The 27,025-nt window shown below is 41.1% G+C and overlaps 1 protein-coding gene across 3 annotated transcripts; it reads left to right on the top strand.

The window, feature by feature from the left end:
• The first annotated feature begins 638 nt into the window (after positions 1-638).
• Positions 639-25,310, top strand: LOC115145165 (regulator of G-protein signaling 8-like). 3 transcript variants are annotated; one of them, XM_029686491.2, is made up of 5 exons: positions 639-719; positions 15,736-15,840; positions 20,957-21,018; positions 23,667-23,833; positions 24,658-25,310. In XM_029686491.2, exons 2-5 carry the CDS (start codon positions 15,740-15,742, stop codon positions 24,850-24,852), a joined length of 525 nt encoding a protein of 174 aa, XP_029542351.1. In that variant the 5' UTR covers positions 639-719; positions 15,736-15,739; the 3' UTR covers positions 24,853-25,310. The 3 variants fall into 3 exon arrangements, with proteins under 3 accessions (XP_029542351.1, XP_029542350.1, XP_064859217.1); XM_029686490.2 differs by lacking the exon at positions 639-719 and adding an exon at positions 8,850-9,261; XM_065003145.1 differs by lacking the exon at positions 639-719 and having other exon boundaries at positions 15,728-15,840.
• Positions 25,311-27,025: the final 1,715 nt, after the last annotated feature.

The raw sequence follows: 27,025 nt of genomic DNA, 5'->3' as shown, positions 1-27,025 counted from the left end.
CAGTGCCTAGAACAGTATATATTTTTTTATAAAGATCCAGTCTAGAACTGTTTTTATATAGCCTCTGTCCAGAAAAGTATATTTCTATTTAGCCACTGTATATTTATAGCCATACATCATCTAAACAACCACTCTGCTAGAGCTTGGCTTGTCTTCAGAGAATTCCCTTACCGCAAAAACACATGCATTTCACTTGATCAGATATGAATTGTTCCAAAAACATGTTTTCACACGTTTTCATGTGAAGTTAATGTGACAACATGTAAATCAATACATGATTACATGAAACGAAACATTTGAAAACATGTGATTTCAAGTGAAGGATTCCAAAAATACGTTTTCACATGATTTCACGTGAATGTTCACGTGAAATCATGTGGATTTTCTGTATGGGTTCTCTGTGCATTAACAATGTTCTCCGCCTTTCCCTCCATCTCTGTTTCTCCCTCTTCCTAACCCCCTCGCCCCGTTTCCTTTTCCCCCTACCACGTTTTCACACTGATGAGCATGCTGCGTGGCTCCTAGCCTCCTACTTACGGCAATTGTAATAGTAACAGCAGATATAATCGCCACACAAAGAGGAGTGCCATCACAGACAAACACACACTCCCGCACACACCGACGTGGATAAATAGCGGCTTGTTCCTCTCAAACGTACGCTGGGGAGGAAAAGAGAGAAAGTGTCCACCTGCGCTGATCAAATACACAAGAGGGCTAAGGTAAAACATCATCCATATTCATCTTACTAGTAGATCGCTACATTACTTAAGTCCACTATGGATAAAGGATGGGAAGCAGACTGTCGTTATGTACATCTGCTGTCAATGTGTCTGATCATCAGAATAGAAAAGATGGAGACGGTTCGTTTACAGGACAGATAACTGTCATCATCTGGAAACACACTGTTTAGAGACATGAGAAGATAGTTCATTTACTACTCCAAATATAGTTTGGTTTTGGTTATTGCTTATTTACATCAGCAGTGCATTGTTTACACATTTAGAAATTGTAGTATGTGTGCGCGTATGTCAGTAAATGTCAGATAGTGGAGGAGCTACAGACAGAGGGGATTTGAAGCACCCACAAATCCCACCTACAGGTTTAACACCTCTCTCTCACTCTCTTCTATCTCAATCATTATCTCACCTCTTTATCATTTATCACACAAGGGTAATCCAACAAATGTTTATCATCCTTGGGTACAGAAATAATCAATATCGTTCCTCCCTCCCTCTCATCTCAGTACTCCTCCCACCCTTTTCTGCATATATTACCCAAAAACCTGCCCCATATCAAACAGAGATTCTGCCTGGCCACTCTCAACTTATATGAACATCTACATCCAAAAAGTGTGCATTTGAAAGAGAAAACAGCTATAGCTACCTAAATCTAGACACAGCTACAGTATTTTTAAGCCAAATGACCCTACAAAGGGTTAGTAACTGTGAAAGCTTTCAACAGAATGAGCTGTCAAGCTTATTCAGTCTGGATAGAGTGGTTTGCAAACCTAATCCCCCAAATACATTGAATACATAAAAACCTAAAGTCAGGATTAAGAGCATCATTTCTGACTCAGCAGAAAATAACATTTAAAAAAATAACAAAAGAAGGGCAATGTTCAAACTTGTAATCATCTACTTCATAATCATCTGCCCAGTGGTTATTATCCAACAAGATCTCACATTTTCACTGCATAATTAGACGTTGATCCACGTTCTTTAAATGTCAAATGTCATAGTTGCTCCAAACATAAAATGTCTATGTGTTTTTGTTGCTCCTGTTGCTCTGTATCGTTCCATTTCACCAAACGTCAAATTTCGAAGTTAAGGATTAGGTTTTGGCAGTCATTCTGAATGGTTAAGGTTTGGGATATGGTTCATCCTTAAGAGTTCATCGATGCACATGTGCATCAATCTCAGTAACACAGTAAAAAAAATCCTCATCAAAATCCGTCAGTTTAAGATAGAGATATCTGCATGGGCTGCGTCTCAATCCACCTCATCCGCCCATGTCGCCCTTCCGCATCTGCAGTCGAAGGTAGCCAAGCTACAGCGGTGTTTGTCAGACCATGAGACATCCCGAAAATTGGTCTTCTCAATTAAAGGTCTGTAGCGTCCGAACGGTTTAGCATACAAACTATTATGATCTATGGAAAGGGGAGACTTGCACGAATGCAATGGTGTCACGAGACTCGTCTGAAGGTAACCCATGCAAACAAATGGAGGTACGGAGGAAGATTTGTGTTAAATATGTGCCAAAAAATATTTCCTTCACTTTCTTACAGACACTTAAAAACCTTATTCCTTATGATTTCTTTTTGATAGTCTTTTTTTGCCATTTAGAACTGTGTTATTCAATGCGTTTGTAGGGGCTATGGTAGTAACAGCCAAATTAAAGATTTTATCAAATAATTTTTCAACCTAATTTTTATATCAAAAGGGGTCCTCAAATTCTTAATCAACACACAACCTTCTGATCCAGAGTCCACCACCTCCATCCACCTCAGCCCACAATGCTGTAGTACAACCCAAGCTTTGAAGCCATTTTCCATCATCCTTAGGACATTTCAACTTCAATCTTGAACGACCTGGCTGTATTATCACCTATCCATGATTCCAGAGCAAATTAACAAATACATGTAGTTTTGTTGTGCAAAGGTTGAATAACGAAGCACATGTCTGTGCTCGTTGTAAACCGTACAATGATTCTGAAACAGAGATGAAAACGAAAGCTTAAAATGTAATTATAAATTGCATGCTGTGATGCGCCGCACAATGTCATTTTTAGCCAATATTACATTACATATATTTAGTTGAAATAGAACTGTTCTTATCGCTCAGGCCTGGATGGGTATATGGCCTTGCTTAGGGTTCTTACTGCCCTTGTGACATATGCCTCAGTCCCCAACTTCCACCTCCAGGGGGCAGTGAATGTGTCTGTGTGTTTGCGTGGGTGTGCATGCGAGTGTGTCTTAATTTTTTCTTATTTGAAATGGTAATGAGTGCATTAGATTAAATTGTAGCCTACTGGGCAGCAGCACACATGAAAATCAACCTCTCTGTAGAACAATAGTGACATTAATATGATTGTACATCACTGTGCCTGAAGAGAGCTGGGGTAAAAATAGATAGACAGCGTTAGTTTGATGAACTGAGACTGGCTTTACCCCATGCCTGACCGAGGTGCGCCATGCATCAGGGCTGATGTGTTTATCAGGATCAGGTCTACTCTATGAGAGTGTATAGAGATAGCCTACACTCAGTTGTGTATACTGCAAAGCTGGCATAACAAGGCAAGGACATCAGTGAGACAGCAAGCTGCAGCCTGCAGAACAGACAACAGGGCTAATTTTAGAGTTAGATTACCTGAGAGGGTAAGGGCAATGCCTCTGTGTATAAAAGCATGATAGCTGGGGGTCCACATAACAATGTTCATGAAGGGTAACCGTTGGCAGTGGCAACACGTACACAAATAGGGATGTGAGAGATATAGAGAGAGTGATGAGGAAGGGATGGAAAGAGGGTAGAGACAAGAATGGAATCAGTTCAAACAGATTCAAGTTTGCTCCTCGGAGACAAACTGGACATCAGACAGATAGACGGATAGACAGAGCAGGGCAGGGACAGGCAGACAACCCCAGCCTTAAACAAAGACAGCAGAGCAGCATAGGTCTGTAAGGCCATAATTAGCCCATAAACAGCCTGGGAAGGTTTCAGCACTGGCACTCATCTTTCCGACAGGGACACAGACGGTATCCAAATGTGTGCATGCGCATACCCTTATGCAAAAGTGGACACACATACAGATATACACAATAAATAAAAAGGACACCGAATTATTCAGTGTTCCCATGATGTTTAACTCACACGGGAAATAAGTGATTGCAGCAATTGCTTCTCTCCATACCTAATGTAACGTTTAGATAATACTGTACTTTAGCAACAAAGAGAAACTCTGCATGGTGGGAAACTGCTTGCACCAAGTCAACAGGGTGGTTATTCCAACCTGGTCTCAAAGCATTTTGTATTATTCTGTACATAAATCAGAAACACTTGATTTAGTATGATGTGACTCGTTTCAGGAAACTAGGCATATGTTGCGCGTCAATACTTCACAGGAAAGTCATTTGAACGTAAACTTTTTTTTATCATATGTGTTTTTGGGCATAAATGCTTTCGGGAACATGTGAACTTTCATGTGCCTTAATATCAAATGTGTATGCCATCTGTAAATACGAATACAATTGTTAAATTACAGGGCAAATTGGTTTAGCCACAGAAAAAGGAACCAATCTTCCTGCTAGCCATGATTAGCGGCGATAATGAGTGGGCTGGGCATGCCGAGAGATGAGTTTGCATTGGTCTGCCATGTAGCGCACTTCTGTCTATAATATGAGCTGGTCAGTATGTGTAGGTAATCCTTTCTAACGCAGCTTTTTGAAAGATATCACATAGTACAAGTGCATAAGTGTTGCACTCCACTTTCTGGGGGACCGATTTTTGAAATCAGTGGAATTAGAGTTTGATATCTAAGGAGCTGGATAAAATATGCAGACGGAGTTGAAAAGAGATCACACAGAAGGCTGTTGTATAAAACACCTCTCTCAGGATTCAAACTAAGGGCAACCATGGCATCTGTGATAGAGAGGGAGAAGTGTCCATCCATGTATATGGGTAAAGATAGTCTATCTACTGACATTTTCAGATATTGCACGTTTCTAATTTTGTCAGAAAGACTTTTTCATTTCAAGTGAAAGTGTACTGTTAGCTAGCCCAGCTTAAGTTAGCTGGCTGGCTCGCTAGCTAACGTTATGTGTATGATCTGTGTATTTATATTATTCTTATCTCAGAGCCATTTGCAATGCTAGTTATAGCCTAATGTTAGCCAGCTAACATTGAACCTGGTTGGTAAGCTACCTGCAGATTCATGCAGGGTTGTAACGTTATGAGTTAGGATTATGGTTAATTGTTTAGCTAGCTAGCTACATGTCTAATCAAAAGACTCCACTATGCAAGTAACCATTTCAATAGAATGCTCATGATATCACTGCAAAAACTGTCGATAGACGTAGCTGGTAAATTCGATCTGGCTATCTACTCTAATTTCAGAGCACTCTCGTCTGAGTGTTCCAGAGCGCAGAATAACTGACAAATTTACGAACGCTCAACACAAGTTGAATATGGTTGGTGTCAGTAAACATCAGCAAACAAGTCTAATTAAATTGTTGCAAAGCAGAGTTACAGTCACCAACACGCTGAATAACATGAAAACAGCCTAATCAGCTCTGCCAGGGCGAGTAAAATGGTCAAAGTGAGGTGTTCTAATATTTGTGTTTGGAAGTAGCTAGCAAGCTAGCCAACGTTAGCTTGTTAGCTTCGATGGTTGACTGCCGTTGTGAGGTCAGAACGCTTGGATCAACCCTACTCCTCAGCCAGAGCATCCAGTGTAAGCTCTGAATGTTCCGAGAGTGAAACGCTCTTGACAGCACTCTGAATTCATGAACACCCAGAGCGCACTCTGAGCGCACTCTGGCACTCCAGATTTAATTTACGAACACACCCGTAGTATAAACCAGCCTTTAGGCTTAATCTTTGGTTGTTTAGTAGATGGCCTCACATGTCAATCCTGAAAGAGATGGGTGAGGCTAAGGCTTTAGAGGGTGTGAATTATGCTGAATGTCAACTTTCAAAGCAGAATTACTTTCCCATTGTTCCTCAACTGTAGTGTATAATATACAATTTTCTAGCTCTGAGTCTACTTTTGTACAATTTCAAATTTTGCTATATAAGAACGAATCGAGCCAGTCGGTTACATACATTACATTTGGTATGGTTACAGATGGTTCCTTAAAACCTCTTGAGGGGCAATATTCGGAAATTCGGATGACTGACGTCCCCAAAGTAAACTTCTGGTTACTCAGGCCCAGAAGATAGGATATGCATATAATTGGTAGATTTGGATAGAACACATGCTAACGTTTCTAAAACTGTTAAAATAATGTCTGTGAGTGTAACAGAACTGATATGGCAGGAGAAAACCAGAGGAGAATCCACCTGGAAAAAAATGTTTTTGGAGCTCACCACTCATTGAAATGGCTGTCTATGGGAAAATCTATGGAATACCTCCCAGATTGCAGTTCCTAGGTCTTCCAGTAGATGTCAACAGTCATTTGAAAGAGTTTCAGGTTTGTTTTTTGAAAAATGAGCTAGAATTTGTATATTTTCTAGGTGGCTCCCATTTTGGCAGTAGTATTGTGGCGCGCGTCGGTGAGGGTGCGCACTTCGTTATTTATCTCCGGTAATGAACATACTATTCTTTGTCTTAAATTTGATTGTTTATTTACATATTAGGTTACCTGAGGATTGATTAGAAACGTTGTTTCACTTGTTTGGATAACATTTATTGGTAACTTTGGCATTCATTTATATGCATTTTGCACGCCAACTAAACTTACTTTTTTGTGATATAAAGAAGGACTTTATCGAACAAAACAACCATTTGTTATGTGGCTGGGACCCCTGGGATTGCAAACAGAGGAAGATCCTCAAAGGTAAGAGATTTATTTATTTTATTTTGTGACTCCTCTGCTTGTTTGAAAAATGTTTGTAATGTTTTTGTACGCAGGGCGCTGTCCTCAGACAATCGCATGGTATGCTTTCACCGTAAAGCCTTTTTGAAATCTGACAAAGCGGCTGGATTAAAAAGAAGTTAAGCTTTTAAACGATGTAAGACACTTGTATTTTCATTAATGTTTAATAGTATAATTTTTTATTTAGAATTTGGCACGCTCCGATTTCACCGGATGTTGTCGAATTTGATCCCGGTAGCGGGATTTCCGCACTAAGATTATTAAGGAAAAAATTTAAGTTGGGTGCTTGGTCATGGAGGATGGTTCGGTGTAAAACACAAACATCTAGTAGCCCAAAAATTGCGAGTTCAAATCTCATCAACTGCTTGCTACTTTGTAACTACTCAGCATGCAAGCTAACCTTTCCTTAACCTGTTGCTTCTACCCGGGACGCTTGCGTCCCAACTAGAGCTCTGGAAATGCAATTGCACTACGCTAAATGCTAATAGTATTAGTTAAAACTCAAAAGTTCATTAAAATACACATGCAGGGTATCGAATTAAAGCTACACTCGTTGTGAATCCAGGCAACAAGTCAGATTTTTAAAATGCTTTTCGGCGAAAGCATGAGAAGCTATTATCTGATAGCATGCAACACCCCAAAAGACCCACAGGGGACGTAAACAAAATAATTAGCATTTCGGCGTTACACAAACCGCACAATAAAATAGAAAACATTCATTACCTTTCACCATCTTCTTTGTTGGCACTCCTAGATGTCCCATAAACACTATTTGGGTCTTTATTTCGATTAAATCGGTCCATATAAAGCCTAGATATCGTTATATGTAGACTGTGTGATAAACGAAAAAAACATCGTTTCAAAACGTAACGTCATTTTTTTTAATTCAAAAAGTCGACGATAAACTTTCACAAAACACTTCGAAATACGTTTGTAATGCAACTTTAGGTATTAGTAAACGTTAATAAGCGATAAAATTCATCAGGAGGCGATGTAAAGATTATTAGCTGTCCGTCTGGAAAAATGTCCGGCTAGAAACTCAACGAAAATATCCGGTCCTAGACCGGATTAGATACGGTGTCCTGTATGTGTTTGACCAAGAAAAAACTCGAAGGGAAATGACAAGACTCTAGACACCCTGTGGAAGCTGTAGCGCATGGTAGCGCATGGATATATTTTCCCCATTTTCAGTGATCAGTTTTTCCTGTGCTTTTCGATGTAAATGCCGTTCTGGTAAAGCCACAGCAGTGATTTAACCAGTTTTTTAAACGTCTGAGTGTTTTCTATCCACACAGACTAAGCAAATGCATATACTATATTCCTGGCATGAGTAGCAGGGCGCTGAAATGTTGCGCGATTTTTAACAGAATGTTCAAAAAAGTAGAGGGTCGACTGAAGAGGTTAACATTTACCCTTCCCTTGACCCTGCAACCTAACTCTTAAACTTAACCCCTAGCCTATTGTACTTTTTGGAAGTTCGTAACATATAACACGTTTAGCAAATTCTTAACCTGTTGTATGTTTTGCAAATTCAAAACATATTGTACGTTTTTCTTATTTGTAACATACTGTACCTTTTGAAAATTCGTAACTTATACCACTTTTAACAAATTTGTAGCATATTGTATGTTTTGCATATTCATAACATATTACAAATTAATTAGTAAGATACCAAATGAAATTGGTGATGGACATTCACATACCATGGGAAACGTAACATATCATATAAGTACAGAATACTATGAAATGCTCTGAGACCAGGTTGGTTATTCATGCAGTGTTTTATACCCTGCAGTGGTATTCCAACAAACAATACACTGATTTGAACCGATACATGTTCTAGGCCAAATGTCAAGGCCAATGATGTTTCCTTGACAGATGGACATACCAGGATCTGCTCTCCAACTACATTCTCCACACTAAGAACAAGAAAACCATGGCACAGGAAACAGTCAAAATACCGTAAGGCACCAAAACAACATCAAAGGGAATTTTTAGACCCAGTACTTTCAGGGTCCCTTTTCAGCAACCAGGCATCTTTTTAAAGGAATTGCAAATGTTGTTATATAAAAAATTCATGAGGAAACTGACATGTTCAAATTTGGAATCCTTTTTATAGCAGCCCCTCCAGGAGTCTGTGCCTGCTGCATGGCTGAATAGAACATTAAGTGGCTTACCCCTGACTACACAGATTTGTCACAGAACTTTATAAATAGCTCTGCAGGCAGGCAGACAGGCACGTGTTCCCACCCAATGTAGGTGAAGAGATCCAGCTCATGACAGAGCAGAGAAAACGTGAAAGCAGCACTGCAGAGATTGATTGATTGAATACTTTATTGTCCCTCTCGGGAAAGTCGTCTGGCAACATACAGCAGTTCCTGGCAAACATACACAAAATCAAAGCACAGGACCTACAACACTCCATTTACAGACAACACATATCACAAGACGTATTTCAAACTTATGGATGAATACTGAAAGTTTGGAGTTATGTCAGTGCATAACTGCCATCTTACGGGCTCCTGACCAATTCTGCTATTTTTTGTGCTTTTTTTCGCTAACTTTTCTTTGCATAATGTTTCTGCCATCCTATGACCGAAAACAGCTTCTGGACATCAGAACAGCGACCACTAACCTCAATTTGGATGAAGATTTCTGAAATATCTGCGCAGGTACAAAAATATTGAGATTTATAAACTAGGCGCACCCTATACAGTACATAAGCATGTTTCCCATTATACATCAGATCTGTCATAAAGCTGTCGTAAAACAGTCGTAAATGAGCATAGAAATTCCACCTGGAAAACGCCTCCATTCACATTTTATTGTGACGATAATGTTGTATTTGCTGTATAATTTGGAACTATTGGTATTAGGTCATGGCATGCAAAAATACTTATTGTTGTTCAGTATTTTGTTTTTCAACAACTGGGTTTATATGTTCTGTCTCTGTATAAACTCTGAGATGAAATAGGCAATTATGTCGCGCTCCTATCGCACAGCAATACTGTATCATTCCCATACTCCATAGAGAATGGAAAGTGTTGAGCTAGACACAGACAGCTCATTTGGGGGCTCATATGAACCACAGAGACTGAGTGTGGGATAATAGCGTGGTCGTGTTGAACCTTGCTTGTTCTCTCGGCTTCTCTACCAACAACTAATTGCATATAGAGCTCATAACCTGTATAACTAGACACCTCATAGGGACTAGTGAGCTACTAGCAGGAATCAGTAATACATACACACATTAATTACCAAGAGAGTTGTCATCTATACTTTTCGTCTGATGTTTTCATCTATATTTTTACAAAAAATGTTCTGAGGTCTTGAAATACATCCACAGGTACATCTCCAATTGACTCAAAGTATGTCAATTAGACATAATTTTCTGGAATTTTCCAAGCTGTTTAAAGGCACAGTCAACTTAGTGTACAGTATATAAACTTCTGAACCACTGGAATTGTGATACAGTGACTTATAAGTGAAATAATCAGTCTGTAAACAATTGTTGGAAAAATGACTTGTGTCATGCACAAAGTAGATGTCCTAACCGACTTACCAAAACTAGTTTGTTAACAAGAAATTTGTGGAGTGGTTGAAAAAACGAGTTTTAATGACTTCAACCTAGTTGTATGTTAACTTCCAACTTCAACTTGACCTACTGTATCTCAATGACCTCGTACTTCGGCACATCTACTCTGAACTGGTAACCTGTGTATATAGTTATCGTTACTCATTGTGTATTTATTCCTTGTGTTATTATTTGGTGTTTATTTTTCTCTCTGCATTGTTGGGAAGGGCCCGTAAGTGAGCATTTCACTGTTAGTCTACACCTATTCTTTACAAACTATGTGACAAATAAAATGTTATTTGTTTTGAAAATGTATGTGTTCAGGAATCTGTTTTTGTTTGGAATAGAGTGGGATTTTGAGTCTTCGACCGGACTGCAATGTTTGTAATGTACTGGTTGTACAGCGGGTGTGTGATGTCTTTATTGATGTGTCTGGCTTTGTAGATGGTTCTGGTTTTATAGAGGGATAATATGCTTTGGCACTTGACACAGCAGACTTTGCTTGAAATGTTGACAGTTTTGCGAATTGTGTGGGTGTTTGTTATTGAGAGTGAACTATACCAGCCAAGGAAACAGAAGGTGAGAATGCTTTAGATGAATGCCTTTTAGAAGAGATGGAGTATTGTGTTCTAAACATAGAATTTTACTGAGGAAGTGCAGTCTTTGTTGTACTTTTTTTAATATTGCTTTTGTGTTAGAATTCCAGGTTAGTGTAGAGTTGAGGATTGTTCCCAGGGAGTGGTATGCTTTTACACTGTCAATATTTTCTGTGTTGATTTTGACCGGTTCCAGATCCTCAGCTTTTGTTTGGAAGTTGGAGATATATATTTTTTTTTGGGGGGGGGGGGGGGGGGGGCGTCTAGCTGTAGTGAGTGATTGTTGCTCCATTCTGTGAATGTGTGTATTTCTTGTCTGTAGTTGTGTTCTTGAATGCCTAACATGATTCCGACCATGGCTGTGCCATCTGCAAATTTGATGGTGTGGCAGAGCATGACTTTGCGTAATTTGTAAACAATATGAAGAGAACTGGTGAAATGACACTTCCTTGGGGACAACTGCGTTGCTGGGTATCGGAATGGGAAAGGGCAGAGTTCACCCTCACTGTTTGAGGGAGGTTATTCAGGACGCTGTCAACCCATCTGATGATGTAGCTGTTGTCCATACGTTTTTGCAAAAGGAGATGTGGTTGAATGGTGTTGAATGCTGAAGAGAAGACCAGGATCAGAATCCAGGCATATGATTTTTTTGTGTATCCAAGTGCTGGTGCAGGATGTGCATGAAGAATAACAGAGTGTCCTCTGTAATCCACGCTGCTTTGTAGGTGAATTGGAGGGGGTCCAACAGCTTTTCTGTTATTATCTCTATTGACGTGAGGGCAACAGGTCTATAATCGTTGAGGACTTTCAGTTTAGGGATCTTAGAGAATTATCACAGCTGACACTGATCTGTAGATAGTCAAGGGACATTTCGAGAGCTTGGGACTATAAGGTTATATCTGCAATTTTGTCCAAATTGAGTTATTTACACAGTCTTGTTCTGTTCAATGTTCTTTACCTACAGTGCCTTCAGAAAGTATTCACACCCCTTGACTTTTTCCACATTTTGTTGTGTTACAGCCTGAATTTAACACACACACAAACACACACACACAAAGCGTTCTAATAAACCTGCTCTGCCTAGATGGAATCTATGAGTGGAATCTTAAGAGTGCATGATGAGAAGGCCTATTAGAGTGATTTTTGCATGCAATTTTACCAATTACAGCAGATGCCAAAACAAACCTCCATGACGCCTCCTCCAACACCCACCAATGTTTCTCTGTAGAGGAAGTGTTAGTTTAGATAGATGCTGAAATACAATAGTAATATAATACATTTTAGCAGACAATTTTATCCAAAGTGCCCTAGAATTAACTCATATATTCTGTATGTATGGTAGCACATTCATGAATCAAACCAACAACCTCAGTGTTTCTAGCAGCACCGTGTTCCATCCAACTAAACCATCTTAACCAACAATATATATTGTTTTGCAATATAGTGGCCTGTAGGAATCAAGCTTATTGAAAAAGGAAAAGCTTTTGTGATACAAGCAGTTTGTTGATATTGTAGTGGGACTGCCGGTGGCATCTGGCTTTAGGGTAATGATCACCAAAGGAAGTAATACTTACACTAACTACCCTGTTGTTCATAAGTATAAAAAGACCAGACAACCCCTCTCTCTTTATTCGCCAGCAGAGAAATACTGCAAACACCAGTTATTTAAAAGAGGAGTCCTTGGATTACAGAAGCTTGACTGACCATTCCAATAACACCAAGAGGCAAAGCAACACTGAGTACTCTAACAATTCACCCACCAATGGGATGGAGATCATGTCACTGATCATGTCACTGATGTAACTAACTACAGATGGGGGAACTCATTCCTCTCATTCCATTTTGGCATATTGAGCACTCAGCAGTGTTTGGTGTGCGTGTTATCAGGGGAAATAGGTGCATGGTAGAGAGGCTTGTGGCTCACTATCCAGATTGGATGTCCTCTGGTAGCTAGCTGATGGGTATTCATGTTGCCTTCTCCATATGGAGCTACACCTGCTTTCTATGTCTATCTGGTGTGTCTCTTTAGAGCAATGACTCTAATCGGATCCATCAATATGTCTGTCTGTCTGATCCTACAGCAGCTGGCCAATAGGTGATGATATGAAACGTTATTGTTTAATAAGTCAGGTAGAACTTTACTTGCCATTTCTTTCATTTGATGATTACATCAACAACCGGTGTCCATGATACACCATAGAAAAAACATTGAACAGATTGATTGTGTGATATGTAGTGTGAGTGAGTAAGTAGAAATATGTCGAAGGCAAATTACTATGTGTCATCAGGTCGGTGCATATTAAACAAATGTGAAGTGATGTTTTAGTAAACTTCATGAGGCACATCCTGAAACTGTGCTCTCCCACTTCCAACATCTGAACACCTGGATGCAAACATTTAATTATGTAGTCATTGGATGGATCAATACACTGATCCACAGGCCATGGCCTTGCTCATGACTGACCCATCAGCATAGTGACTACAGGCAGGAGGTTTAGATCTGAGCACTTTCCTAGAAGACTATGTTTAGAGCTGTAGGTGTACATGTTCCCTGTACTTGCCCTCTTCAAAGGGGGGGACACACTTGACCCAAACTGCTACAGACCTATATCTATCCTACCCAGCCTTTCTAAGGTCTTCGAAAGCCAAGTCAACAAACAGATTACCGACCATTTCAAATCTCACCAAATCAAAATCAAATCAAATCAAATGTATTTAAATAGCCCTTCGTACATCAGCTGATATCTCAAAGTGCTGTACAGAAACCCAGCCTAAAACCCCAAACAGCAAGCAATGCAGGTGTAGAAGCACGGTGGCTAGGAAAAACTCCCTAGAAAGGCCAAAACCTAGGAAGAAACCTAGAGAGGAACCAGGCTATGTGGGGTGGCCAGTCCTCTTCTGGCTGTGCCGGGTGGAGATTATAACAGAACATGGCCAAGATGTTCAAATGTTCATAAATGACCAGCATGGTCGAATAATAATAAGGCAGAACAGTTGAAACTGGAGCAGCAGCATGGCCAGGTGGACTGGGGACAGCAAGGAGTCATCATGTCAGGTAGTCCTGGGGCATGGTCCTAGGGCTCAGGTCAGTTGAAACTGGAATAGCAGCATGGCCAGGTGGACTGGGGACAGCAAGGAGTCATCATGTCAGGTAATCCTGGGGCATGGTCCTAGGGCTCAGGTCCTCCGAGAGAGAGAAAGAAAGAGAGAAGGAGAGAATTAGAGAACGCACACTTAGATTCACACAGGACACCGAATAGGACAGGAGAAGTACTCCAGATATAACAAACTGACCCCAGCCCCCCGACACATAAACTACTGCAGCATAAATACTGGAGGCTGAGACAGGAGGGGTCAGGAGACACTGTGGCCCCATCCGAGGACACCCCCGGACAGGGCCAAACAGGAAGGATATAACCCCACCCACTTTGCCAAAGCATAGCCCCCACACCACCATACCTTCTCTGCTATGCAATCTGGTTTCAGAGCTGGTCATGGGTGCACCTCAGCCACGCTCAAGGTCCTAAACGATATCTTTAACCGCCATCGATAAGAAACATTACTGTGCAGCCGTATTCATTGATCTGGCCAAGGCTTTCTACTCTGTCAATCACGACAGCCTTGGTTTCTCAAATGATTGCCTCGCCTGGTTCACCAACTACTTCTCTGATAGAGTTCAGTGTGTCAAATCGGAGGGTCTGCTGTCCGGACCTCTGGCGTACAACTCTCCTTGCGTGGCCTCCAATTGCTCTTGAATACAAGTAAAACTAAATGCATGCTCTTCAACCGATCGCTGCCTGCACCTCCCCGCCTGTCCAACATCACTACTCTGGACGGCTCTGACTTAGAATACGTGGACAACTACAAATACCGAGGTGTCTGGTTAGACTGTAAACTCACCTTCCATACCCACATCAAACATCTCCAATCCAAAGATAAATCTAGAATTGGCTTCCTATTTCGCAACAAAGCATCCTTCACTCATGCTGCCAAACATACCCTTGTAAAACTGACCATCCTACCAATCCTCGATTCGGCGATGTCATTTCCAAAATAGCCTCCAATACCCTACTCACCAAATTGGATGCAGTCTATCCCAGTGCCACCCGTTTTGTCACCAAAGCCCCATATACTACCCACCATTGTGACCTGTGCGCTCTCGTTGGCTGGCCCTCGCTTCATACTCGTCGCCAAACCCACTGGCTCCATGTCATCTACAAGACCCTGCTAGGTAAAGTCCCCCCTTATCTCAGCTCGCTGGTCACCATAGCATCACCCACCTGTAGCACGCACTCCAGCAGGTATATCTCTCTGGTCACCCCCAAAACCAATTCGCCTCTCCTTCCAGTTCTCTGCTGCCAATGACTGGAAGGAACTACAAAAATCTCTGAAACTGGAAACACTTATCTCCCTCACTAACTTTAAGCACCAACTGTCAGAGCAACTCACAGATTACTGCACCTGTACATAGCCCACCTATAATTTAGCCCAAACAACTACCTCTTTCCCTACTGTATTTATTTTATTTATTTATTTATTTTGCTCCTTTGCACCCCATTATTTTTTATTTCTACTTTGCACATTCTTCCACTGCAAATCTACCATTCCAGTGTTTTACTTGTTATATTGTATTTACTTTGCCACCATGGCCTTTTTTTGCCTTTACCTCCCTTATCTCACCTCATTTGCTCATATCGTATATAGACTTGTTTATACTGTATTATTGACTGTATGTTTGTTTTACTCCATGTGTAACTCTGTGTCATTGTATGTGTCGAACTGCTTTGCTTTATCTTGGCCAGGTCGCAATTGTAAATGAGAACTTGTTCTCAACTTGCCTACCTGGTTAAATAAAGGTGAAAAAAATCAGAGGACAGTCTAAATTTGATATAATAGGTTGTCATGTCATGTGATCAGTAATCAGGAGAGTTACTTTGTTGTGTGCTTCTATTCCATTCTCCCATTCATATGAGTAGAACCATGAAGACCAGACTAGGCTGCCTGTCCAATAAGTCTGACTCATACCCCGACTTCACTGAGTTCCTGCCCCCTGCCCAGGACAGGGCCACCAGATGCCGAAAGTAAGTAGATATTTTCATCAGATGACATTGTTCCAGTCCCTCCCATTGATATAGAATGTAGGTATTATTACTCGCAATGCCAGAAATATGTCATACAGTTGAAGTCGGATGTTTACATAAACTTATGTTTTTCAACCACTCCACAAATGTCTTGTCTAAGCAAGTCGGTTAGGACATCTACTTTGTGGATGGCACAAGTCATTTTTCCAACAATTGTTTACAGACAGATTATTTCACTTATAATTCACTGTATCACAATTCCAGTGGGTCAGAAGTTTACATACACTAAGTTGACTGTGTCTTTAAACAGCTTGGAAAATTCCAGAAAACTTTGTCATGGCTTTAGAAGCTTCCGGTAGGCTAATTGACATCATTTGAGTCAATTGAAGGTGTACCTGTAGATGTCTTTCAATGCCTACCTTCAAACTCAGTGCATCTTTGCTTGACATCATAAGAAAATCAAAAGAAATCAGCCAAGACCTCAGAAAAAAATGGTAGACCTCCACAAGTCTGGTTCATCCTTGGGAGCAATTTTCAAACGCCTGAAGGTACCACGCTCATCTGTACAAACATTAGTATGCAGTCTAATCACCATGGGACCACGCAGCCATCATACCGTTCAGGAAGGTTATATGTTCTGTCTCCTAGAGATTAACATACTTTGGTGCAAAAAGTGCAAATCAATCCCAGAAAAACAGCACAGGACCTTGTGAAGATGCTGGAGGAAACACGTACAAAAGTATCTATATCCACAGTAAAATGAGTCCTATAATCGGCATAACCTGAAAGGCCGCTCAGCAAGGAAGAAGCCACTGCTCCAAAACCGCCATAAAAAAGCCAGACTATGGTTTGCAACTGCACATGGGGACAAAGATAGTACTTTTTGGAGGAATGTTCTCTGGTCTGATGTAACAAAAATAGAACTGTTTGGCCATAATGACCATCGTTATGTTTGGAGGAAAAAGGGGGAGGCTTGCAAGCCAAAGAACACCATCCCAACCGTGAAGCACGGGGGTGTCAGCATCATGTTGTGGGGGTGATTTGCTGAAGGAGGGCCTGGTGCACTTCACAAAATAGATGTCATCATGAGGGAGGAAAATTATGTGGATATATTGAAGTAACATCTCAAGACATTAGTCAGGAAGTTAAAGCTTGGTCGCAAATGGGTCTTCCAAATGGACAATGACCCGAAGCATATTTCCAAAATTGTGGCAAAATCGCTTAAGGACAACAAAGTCAAGGTATTGGAGTGGCCATCTCAAAGCCCTGACCTCAATCCCATAGAAAATGTGTGGTCAGAACTGAAATAGTGTGTGCGAGCAAGGAGGCCTACAAACCTGACTCAGTTACACCAGCTCTGTCAGGAGGAATGGGAAAAAATTCATCCAACTTATTGCGGGAAGCTTGTGGAAGACTACCCAAAACATTTGATCTAAGTTAAACAATTTAAAGCAATGCTTCCAAATACTAATTGAGTGTATGTAGACTTCTGACCCACTGGGAATATGATTAAAGAAATAATAGCTGAAATAAATCATTCTCTCTACTATTATTCTGGCATCTCACATTCTTAAAATAAAATGGTGATTCTAACTGACCTAAAACAGGGAATGTTTACTCAGATTAAATGTCAGGAATTCATAAAACTCAGTTTATATGTTTTTGGCTAAGGTGTATATAAACTTCGGACTTCAGCTGTATGTAATAAGACTACGCGATAGATGGTGTAGACTCTTTGAGCAACCTCTTAAACTATTAACTTCTTGCGTCGAGCCAACCCGGATCCGGGTTCCCATAGCAACGATAAAAACATTCCCAAACCAGAAACCGTGGATTGATGGCAGCATTCGCGTGAAACTGAAAGCGCGAACCACTGCTTTTAATCAGGGCAAGGTGGCTGGTAACATGTCCGAATATAAACAATGCAGCTATTCCCTCCGCAAGGCTATTAAACAAGCTAAGCGTCAGTACAGAGACAAAGTGGAATCTCAATTCAATGGCTCAGACACAAGAGGCATGTGGCAGGGTCTACAGTCAATCACGGACTACAAGAAGAAACCCAGCCCAGTCACGGACCAGGATGTCTTGCTCCCAGGCAGACTAAATAACTTTTTTGCCCGCTTTGAGGACAATACAGTGCCACTGACACGGCCTGCAACGAAAACATGCGGTCTCTCCTTCACTGCAGCTGAGGTGAGTAAGACATTTAAACGTGTTAACCCTCGCAAGGCTGCAGGCCCAGACGGCATCCCCAGCCGCGCCCTCAGAGCATGCGCAGACCAGCTGGCCGGTGTGTTTACGGACATATTCAATCAATCCCTATACCAGTCTGCTGTTCCCACATGCTTCAAGAGGGCCACCATTGTTCCTGTTCCCAAGAAAGCTAAGGTAACTGAGCTAAACGACTACCGCCCGTAGCACTCACTTCCGTCATCATGAAGTGCTTTGAGAGACTAGTCAAGGACCATATCACCTCCACCCTACCTGACACCCTAGACCCACTCCAATTTGCTTACCGCCCAAATAGGTCCACAGACGATGCAATCTCAACCACACTGCACACTGCCCTAACCCACCTGGACAAGAGGAATACCTATGTGAGAATGCTGTTCATCGACTACAGCTCGGCATTCAACACCATAGTACCCTCCAAGCTCGTCATCAAGCTCGAGACCCTGGGTCTCGACCCGCCCTGTGCAACTGGGTACTGGACTTCCTGACGGGCCGCCCCCAGGTGGTGAGGGTAGGCAACAACATCTCCTCCCCGCTGATTCTCAACACGGGGGCCCCACAAGGGTGCGTTCTGAGCCCTCTCCTGTACTCCCTGATCACCCACGACTGCGTGGCCACGCACGCCTCCAACTCAATCATCAAGTTTGCGGACGACACAAAAGTGGTAGGCTTGATTACCAACAACGACGAGACGGGCTACAGGGAGGAGGTGAGGGCCCTCGGAGTGTGGTGTCAGGAAAATAACCTCACACTCAACGTCAACAAAACTAAGGAGATGATTGTGGACTTCAGGAAACAGCAGAGGGAACACCCCCCTATCCACATCGATGGAACAGTAGTGGAGAGGGTAGCAAGTTTTAAGTTCCTCGGCATACACATCACAGACAAACTGAATTGGTCCACTCACACTGACAGCGTCGTGAAGAAGGCGCAGCAGCGCCTCTTCAACCTCAGGAGGCTGAAGAAATTCGGCTTGTCACCAAAAGCACTCACAAACTTCTACAGATGCACAATCGAGAGCATCCTGGCGGGCTGTATCACCGCCTGGTACGGCAACTGCTCCGCCCTCAACCGTAAGGCTCTCCAGAGGGTAGTGAGGTCTGCACAACGCATCACCGGGGCAAACTACCTGCCCTCCAGGACACCTACACCACCCGATGTTACAGGAAGGCCATAAAGATCATCAAGGACATCAACCACCGAACCACTGCCTGTTCACCCCGCTATCATCCAGAAGGCGAGGTCAGTACAGGTGCATCAAAGCTGGGACCGAGAGACTGAAAAACAGCTTCTATCTCAAGGCCATCAGACTGTTAAACAGCCACCACTAACATTGAGTGGCTGCTGCCAACACACTGTCATTGACACTGACCCAACTCCAGCCACTTTAATAATGGGAATTGATGGGAAATGATGTAAATATATCACTAGCCACTTTAAACAATGCTACCTTATATAATGTTACTTACCCTACATTATTCATTTCATATGCATACGTATATACTGTACTCTACATCATCGACTGCATCCTTATGTAATACATGTATCACTAGCCACTTTAACTATGCCACTTTGTTTACTTTGTCTACATACTCATCTCATATGTATATACTGTACTCGATACCATCTACTGTATGCTGCTCTGTACCATCACTCATTCATATATCCTTATGTACATATTCCTTATCCCCTTACACTGTGTATAAGACAGTAGTTTTGGAATTGTTAGTTAGATTACTTGTTGGTTATCACTGCATTGTCGGAACTAGAAGCACAAGCATTTCGCTACACTCGCATTAACATCTGCTAACCATGTGTATGTGACAAATAAAATTTGATTTGAAAATCGCAAATGAAATGAAATCAATATGCTAGCTCTCATGCTTAGCCTTTTGTTAACAACACTGTCATCTCAGATTTTCAAAAATATGCTTCTCTACCATAGCAAAACTAGCATTTAGCATTTAGCGTTAGCATTTAGCATTAGAATTTAGCGTTAGCATCACCAGGCAACATTTCACAAAAACCAGCAAAAACATTCAATAAATCATTTACCTTTGAAGAACTTCGGATGTTTTCAATGAGGAGACTCTCAGTTAGATAGCAAATGTTCAGTTTTCCTGAAAGATTATTTGTGCAGGAGAAATCGGTCCGTTTTCTGCGTCATGTTTGGCTACCAAAAAAAAGGAAAATTCAGTTATAAAAACGCCGAACTTTTTCCATAATAACTCCATAATATCGACTGAAACATGGCAAACGTTGTTTAGAATCAATCCTCAAGGTGTTTTTCTACATATCTCTTCAATGATGTATCGTTCCTGGAAGTGTGCTTCTCTGTCTGTATCGCATGGTAAAATGATTGCCACTGAGAATTACGCACCAATTTAGACAAAGGACACCGGACGGGACCCTTGCAAATGTAGTCTCTTATGGCCAATCTTCCAATGATATGCCTACAAATACGTCACAATGCTGCAGACATCTTGGACGAACGGCAGAGAGCATAAGCTCGTTCACAGCACATTCACGGCCATATAAGGAGACGATAGTAAAACAGAGCTTAAAAAATTCAGCTCATTTCCTGTTTGAGGTTACATCTTGTTACAGCCTGTAACATTATTTCTGGGGCAGTCACAGATAATATCTTTGCAGTTTTGAAAACGTCAGAGTGTTTTCTTTCCAAAGCTGCCAATTATATGCATAGTCGAGCATCTTTTCGTGACAATATATTGCGCTTAAAACGGGCACGTTTTTTTAATCCAATAATGACATAGCGCCCCCATAGGTTGAAGAGGTTAATGTGTGTGTGTTGAATTGCCTTTATCTGCATGGTTGCATACACATTTGAAAACATGTCACTGTATCTTTCTGTCTTTTCTTCAAGGCTGTCAAAAGATGAAGTCGTTCTGTGGGCAGATTCCTTCGATGTTCTTCTGTCGAACAAGTGTAAGTCCCTTTTTATTGACAAGTATCAGTCAATCCTTCTCCTTAGAGTTAGATATGAGAAATTGAACCAAAATAAGGAGGAAACAATATATATATATTTTTATCAACCAACCCCTCCAAAAAACTGTCCGTGCCATTGTTAGCGAAGCAAACCACGCAACTGTACGGATTACATTTTTTCCTCAGTCCCATTCTATACCCCTTCTGTTCCCTTTGAAAACATGATTGCCTCTCTATTTCCTTTGACAAGATGATTGTCTTTCTGTTTCCTATCTGAGGATGGCTCCCCACATCAGTCCATTTCTTTCCCCCTAAACCCTTCTTATGTAAGATCCGCTGTCTGTCTGGCTATTGAGGTGTGACTCATTGTGTTACTCCTCAACACACAATGAGTCACACGCTTGGTTGTGACCTTCTCTGTGGATTACACAATAACACACATGTTCATGTGCAAATACACACATGCAAACACACACACAGACTCACAAGCACACACATAGCGTTCACGTGCAGGCACACACACACACGTGACAGGTTAAGTGTGTTCATAATAACAGGTCATCTGAAGAGACTGTCAGTGTTCTCTCTCTCACTCGCACATACACTCTCACTAGAGAACCTGACCAAAAAAGACAGAAAAGGGAGTGATAGCTGTAGGCTCTCCACAGGGAGCGGAAAACTAGACTGCACTGTAGGAAGACAGATGACCTACCTTGACTTTAGTTCTATTTTATTTCATTTTTCATTTTTCAGTGCGTCAATGAACAACAACTTGCTGTTTTTTAATATTACAATAATATTTTGTCCAAACTAGAGATATACTCACAACTCAAGTCATATGGTAATGTTATGTTAATGGTCATTTGTAATGTAATGTGTGAATGTTTCAAATTAGCATTTGTCTCTACTGAGTTAATCAAGCAGTACTGTAAACCCTTCTACTAACTCTTTAACAGGTGGTGCTGTTGTATAACATAGACAAATTGGTATAAACTTCAATCATCCACACGTAACCTCTTATGACCCTAGCTGCATGAAAGTCTAGGCTCTCAGTCTGCTTGTTCCTGGAATTGACAAATATTATCCTCAGACAGAAGGGGACAAAGACAAACACTTCTGTAACCGGTTTCACCAAACACAATTTTTTTAATTATTTCACCTTTATTTAACCAGGTAGGCCAGTTGAGAAGTTCTCATTTACAACTGCAACCTGGCAATGAGTAAAGAGACCTTGATGCTGAACTAAATCTATGTTTTTCAATATTAAATTATAATCTTTATATGTACATTAGCTCTCTCTGTGTAGTGTATTTCTGCATTCTGTAAGGAAAATCGAATGAGAATGAGAAATGAACACTGACCTACAGTACATTCAGACATTGGAAGGCCATTGCTTGTCTAACAGATAATAGCCTATTCCTAAAGAGGCTAATTAATTAAAACCTATAAAAATATAAGCTAATAAGCTAATATAATAATAATATATGGAATTGTTTTAAGATGGTCATACCATGGATAATTGAGCTCTTTGATTTAGAATTTTAGCACCCCTTTAGGTAAAATAAAAGTTTAAATTAAATATAATTTGATAGAATATTGAATTTGGTCTTTACAACTACAGCCCATACAAACACATTGAATAACACATTCATAAATGGGGAAAAAGAGTGTCATAAGGAATAAGGTCATACGGAATAAGGTTTTGAAGTGTCTGTCCTATATCTGGGAGAAATAGGAAAGCTCAGGATCTTTGTATATTTTTTGGGACACATATTTTAAAAATAAAGCAGGGCGAGAGAATCTTCCTCCAAGCTAAGTTCAATGCTTTTTTTTATTGTGAACACTGTCTGTTGACAAGGCTGCATGTAGTCACAGTGTCCCTGGTGATTTTCCTATAACCAGTGTGTAGTGAGAGTGTGTGAGTAATGTTGGTGATAGGGCCTGATGGACTACTCTACTGCTGCTGCTGGGCAAATGTTAAGCAAATAAATGCAAGAGAAAAGAGGGAGGGAGGAAGTGAAGGAGGGATAGAAAGTATGGAGAAAACATGTTAACATGACATGGCCGATTGCAAAACATGACCTCCTGTGTTTTCATTGATGTCAGACAAATTGATCACTTATCTTTGATTGATGAAGACAAAAAGCTCATTGAAGGTTTGTGGGCCATATGTTTATGTTCTAATAACAGAGCTCTTCCCTGTGCTGAGAACAAGAGCACACTCTGCATCTGAGACAATATCAACACATGATAAACAACCCTGTTAGTATCTACAGCTGCTCTCTGTGAAGAAACTGGCCCATGTTCAGAAATAGGTGCTGGGATACAATATCGATCTTTGTAAAGACACACATGCTTTTCTCTCTCTCTCTCTCTCTCTCTCTCTCTCTCTCTCTCACTCACTCACTCACTCACTCACTCACTCACTCACTCACTCACTCACTCACTCACTCACTCACTCACTCACTCACTCACTCACTCTCTTTGTAAAGACACACATGCTTTCTCTCTCTCTCTCTCTCTCTCTCTCTCTCTCTCTCTCTCTCTCACTCACTCACTCACTCACTCACTCACTCACTCACACACTCACTCACACACTTGCTGTCCGTTAGCTCTTCTATCTATCTGATGGATGTTTTGTGTCTTAGGTGGCCTGGCTGCCTTCCAGGCTTTTCTCAAGACGGAGTTCAGCGACGAGAACATTGAGTTCTGGATGGCCTGCGAGGAATATAAAAAAATCAAGACTCCCGTTAAATTGATGACCAAAATTAACAAGATCTACAATGAGTTTATTGATGTCAAGGCTCCCAGAGAGGTTTGTGTTTGATCAAATGACTAATGATGCAAAATATTCACTTTGTCTCTTTTATGGCCAGGCACCACACCCTAATAGGGTATTTTCCCCCTTAATCAAGTGTACAGAAATCTAATAGTTTTTTGTATTAAATATGAAAATTAGGTGTTCTAATTAAATATGTGTATATTTGCATATCACACAAATACATTTTTCTGGATGCTGAATGAAGAAAGACTAAATATTCGTGTTTCATTTTGTTAAGACACTCCATGACTGGACTTACACATAGATTGTTTTTTAAAGTATTTATTCACACATCTATCTGCAAATACTAAAGAACGATAGGTAAAATGCCTTTTTGGCACATTTTTCAGAAGAAAATGTCATCTAGAAAAGAAAAAAAATCTAAGTAAATTAACATGTAACATTCTCTATGAAATGGGCTTATAAATTATGATTAAATTAGCTTTGAAATTATTTGTAAAAGTGGTTACAATTCATGACTTTTTGATGAGTAAGAATAAGATAAAATATAGAAAATATTAATGGACCAAAGTACTATATATGCAAAAATATATTTTCAACCTGTGGTGCCTGGCCTTAAATAACAATGCAAAAGGCTATGATTCGTTTTTAATTTGGGGTTACTATGTGTCAGATAAACATTTTAATCCACAACCTCCCAATATTACCGATAGATACACATGAATACTCTATGCATACTTTGATTATAAGGATTAATAATCATGCTTATGCTGTCCACAAACAAGTGTTTCATAGGAAATTCACACTAAGATGATTTGGATATCTACATTTTCGTTTCACTTCCTTGGTCTCTGTAGGTAAACATAGACTTCCGTACGCGGGAAGTGATGAGGCAGAGCCTTGCGGAGCCCACCCCCTCCAGTCTGAATGAGGTTCAGGCCAGGGTCCACAGCCTCATGGAGAAAGACTCTTACCCACGCTTTCTCCACTCCAAGATCTACCAGGACTTACTCGACATGCAGTACACACACTGCCATCGGAACTCTGTCTGAAGAACACACACATGTGCCGTCGCAGGTACACATACACACACACACACACACACACAGTTGTGTTTTTCTTCAGTAGCTAGAACCCAAGGAACCATTATTCCTCAAGTTCTAACTTGAGATCTCAATGCGTAACTCAATAACTCAAGATGACATGTTGAATCATGTGAACGTTTTTGAGTTATCCATACAAATATCAAGTTAGGATTCTCCTCTCACAGAGAGATTCTTAGTATTTAGACATATTGTGATATTGTATCATCCCTCTTAGAACTGTGTCAACATATAGTTTACACTTAGAAAACAAAATACCACAAGACATTGTACTGTGTATCCTTTTATTACTCCTATTAGAAAATGTGTTGTTGTTGATGATATTTATTTCTCCCATCACTATAGATTTATCGTGGTGTAGAAATATGTCTGGCAATTTTATTAAAGTTTTGCAACATGTCATCTGATATATACAATATATATGGGTGGTTGTACAGAAGTGGTGCAAATTGTGGGTTGGAAAAAAAGTCTAATCAATATCATGTTTTTCCAAAACTTTCTTTTCATCTTACAACAGATACAGTGGGTATTCCCCTTATCTAGCCCCGTCCACTCGACTCAGTTCCATTTGAACGTAATTGTGTTTGTTTCCGTCTCACAACTTCCGTCAACGCTAGTGAATTACCTCAGCGGTGGCTAGCTAATACTGACAAACAAGCATCATTAACACATCATAACATTAAAACCTACCCTAACTAGAAATCGTAATAGATGGTAGCATTCGCGCAAAACTGAAAGCACGTACCACCGCATTTAAACATGGCAAGGCGACTGGGAATATGCCAGAATACAAACAGGGCAGTCATTCCCTCCGCAAGGAAATCAAACAAGCAAAATGTCAGTATAGAGACAAAGTGGAGTCGTAATTCAACGGCTCAGACACAAGACGTATGTGGCGGTGTCTACAGACAATCAAGGACTAGAAAAGGAAAACCAAGCATGTCACGGATACCGACGTCTTGCTTCCAAACAACACCTTCTTGGCCCACTTTGAGGATAATACAGCGCCACCGACTTGTGTAAGACATTTAAACATGTTAACCCTCACAAGGCTGCGAGCCCAGGCGGCATGCCTAGCCAAGTCCTCAGAGCATGCGCAGACCAGCTGGCTGATGTGTTTACGATCATATTCAATCTCTCCCTATCCCAGTCTGCTGTCCCCACATGCTTCAAGATGGCCACCATTGTTCCTGTACTCAAGAATGCAAAGGTAACTGAACTAAATGACTATTGCCCCTTAGCACTCACTTATGTCATCATGAAGTGCATCTTACCTGTCATTCTAGACCCACTTCAATTTGCTTACTGCTCCAAAAGGTCCACACTGCACACTGCCCTATGCCATGTAGACAATAGGAATACCTATGTATGAATGTGGTTTATTGACTATAGCTCAGCATTCAACACCATAGTAACCTCCAAGCTCATCATTAAGCTTGAGGCCCTGGGTCTCAACCCCCACCCTGTGCAATTGAGTCCTCGACTTCCTGACGGCCCTGCCCCCGGGTGGTGACGGTAGGAAACAACATCTCCACTTCGCTGATCCTCAACACTGGGACCCCACAAGGGTGCGTGCTCAGCCGTCTCCTGTACTCCCTGTTCACCCATGACTATGTGGCCATGCACGCCTCCAACTCAATCATCAAGTTTGCAAACGACACAACAGTAGTAGGCTTTATTACCAACAACGACGAGAAAGACTACAGGGAGGAGGTGAGGGCTCTCGGAGTGTGGGTCCAGAAAATAACCTCTCACTCAACTTCAACAAAGCAAAGGAGATGATCTTGGACTTCAGGAAACAGCAGAGGGAGCACCCTCCCATCCACATCGACGGGACAGCAGTGGAGGGGGTGGAAAGTTTTAAGTTCCTCGGCGTACATATCACTGACAAACTGAAATGGTCCACCCACATTCTACCCAAGAAATTAGGCTTGGCACCTAAAACCCTTTACAGATTCACAATTGAGAGCATCCTGTCAGGCTGTATCACCGCCTGGTACGGCAACTGCACCACCCACAATCACAGAGCTCTCCAGAGGGAGGTGCGGTCTGCCAATGCATCACCGGGGGCAAACTACCTGCCCTCCAGGACAACTAGAGCACCCAATGTCACAGGAAGGCC

The sequence above is a fragment of the Oncorhynchus nerka genome, linkage group LG17, assembly GCF_034236695.1.
Source record: "Oncorhynchus nerka isolate Pitt River linkage group LG17, Oner_Uvic_2.0, whole genome shotgun sequence".
Classification (NCBI taxonomy): Eukaryota; Metazoa; Chordata; class Actinopteri; order Salmoniformes; family Salmonidae; genus Oncorhynchus; species Oncorhynchus nerka.
Note: the sequence above shows the minus strand (reverse complement) of the source record. Positions and strands in the feature narration are given on the sequence as shown.

Excerpts from the sequence above, each read along its gene's own strand:
- LOC115145165 (XM_065003145.1), top strand. The coding sequence starts at position 15,728 with ATGAGTAGAACCATGAAGACCAGACTAGGCTGCCTGTCCAATAAGTCT. Across the intron at positions 15,841-20,956 it reads AGGGCCACCAGATGCCGAAA|GCTGTCAAAAGATGAAGTCG; the intron begins GTAAGTAGATAT and ends CTTTTCTTCAAG. Across the intron at positions 23,834-24,657 it reads ATGTCAAGGCTCCCAGAGAG|GTAAACATAGACTTCCGTAC; the intron begins GTTTGTGTTTGA and ends TGGTCTCTGTAG.